Source organism: Cyprinodon variegatus, unplaced genomic scaffold (assembly GCF_000732505.1).
Source record: "Cyprinodon variegatus isolate N-32 unplaced genomic scaffold, C_variegatus-1.0 Scaffold347, whole genome shotgun sequence".
Classification (NCBI taxonomy): Eukaryota; Metazoa; Chordata; class Actinopteri; order Cyprinodontiformes; family Cyprinodontidae; genus Cyprinodon; species Cyprinodon variegatus.
The window spans coordinates 731428-733074 of NW_015150800.1; the positions used below are offsets into that span (position 1 = coordinate 731428).

Sequence of the window (1647 nt, forward strand, 5' to 3'; positions counted from 1 at the left end):
ACAAATAAATAAATCCCCCCGCCGCCCCCATTCTTCTAAGCTGAACCTGGTTGGGCTTAGTTTCCTGCTTTAACCTGAGTTATTACTTTGAAGTTTCTGGCCCCTCAGCATTTTTATCTCAATTGTTAGAACTACGTGGGAAACTGCCCAGAACTGAATATATATATATTTTCCCGAAATCCCCGAAGATTCCTCAGAGGAGAGCCGCGCCGGGGCTTACACAGCTCGTACTCCTGCGGGTGTGAGCGGCTGAGATGATAAAAAAAAAGAAAAAAGTTGGTTGTGTTATCAGACTTCGTTTTCACTGGTTCCCAACACATTTTCCAGATGACTGTGGTTTGTTTTTTGTCCGACTTGCCATAACCGAAATACTTCCAAACTGGCGAACTACAAAAACCCTTCTTTGGAACAATTTCCTCTGCCTCTCCTCGCTGCGACATCTTCATGTCCTCTGTGTTGTGGTTTGAGAGGGCGGCGCTTGGTGACGGCGTGCCTGGTTCCGCGATTGTGATTGGTTGGGAGGAAGTAGCGACTAGCAAAAACCTACATGCTAGGCTACAATGAGAAGGAAGGAAAACAGCGTTTCTTTTTTATCGAACTTTTATCGACTCTCTTTTTTTCTATTGCGCCACACGTCTATCAATCGATATATATCGTTATTGAATTATCGCCCAGCCCTAGTTCCAGACCTCAGCAGAATGCAACTAAAAGTATTTAAGTGTGGTATAACAAGCAGAAAAAAAAAAAAAAACACATAAAAAAAAAGAAAGACATAAACAGCAGAACCACAATCCATGCAGCAATATACACAGCAACAAATCTTGGGGTTTCTACTGTGGGAGGGTACTGGAATTGAACTATCATTACTCTGCCCTCTGTGGACAAACAGACCGTATTATACATATGTTTTCTTACATGCTTGCAAATACAACCAGAAACCAAAAAGAAAATGATTTCATTAGTAATATCTCTTCCACTCATAGCTATTTCAGAGATCCCTTAAAAATGATGACATTTATTTAAAGCATCCAAATACCAATTATATAACTGGTATTACAGAGATCAAAAACCCAAAGGTCTGTGAAGACATCAGCCAGAAATAGAAAGACAAACCCAAGGCCAGAGACTTACGTGGAAAGCATATCTAATGGCAGGGTAAGGAGAGAGCTCACAGAGCCGGTAAACAAACACTTGTAGATGCGACCTGCCAGGAAAACAAACAAAAAGATTAAATGTCAGTTAAAAAAAACAACAACATAAGAGGTTTTCTTTAGTTAAAATATAAAAAGCTTTATGTTATGTTTAGTTATGTTTGACTGCTTGTTTTGGGGACTTACATGCTGTGAGAGGAACAACACCTAGCCAGGCAAAGGCGACCAGTGTGTAGTGAAACCAGTATCTGATGGCTGTTCCGATACTGGTGACCAGCCCTGCAAAAATGTCTTGGACAGGTAGACGAGATGGCATGTCTGGAGAGTAGACTGGAGAGAATAGGGAACAATAGCTGTGATCGCTCACTTAGGATGTCTTTTCTTACCTAAATGTGTTAAAGCCAACTAATAAAGGCTCATGAATTCATTCAAATTCTATCATGATTAGGGCTGCAACTAACGATTATTTTAAAAATCGATGAATCGGCCGATTATT

The 1647-nt window shown here is 40.5% G+C and overlaps 1 protein-coding gene across 2 annotated transcripts in view; it reads right to left on the reverse strand.

Moving 5' to 3' along the window:
- Positions 1-1647, reverse strand: part of LOC107091686 (E3 ubiquitin-protein ligase MARCH6-like) — a 20641-nt gene that overhangs the window by 13539 nt on the left and 5455 nt on the right. For both annotated transcript variants that reach the window (XM_015385763.1, XM_015385762.1), the window contains exons 4-5: positions 1338-1481; positions 1132-1204 (exon numbers count right to left, since the gene is read on the reverse strand). In XM_015385763.1, coding sequence (XP_015241249.1) covers positions 1132-1204; positions 1338-1481 — 217 coding nt within the window. The remainder of the gene's footprint in view (positions 1-1131; positions 1205-1337; positions 1482-1647) is intronic.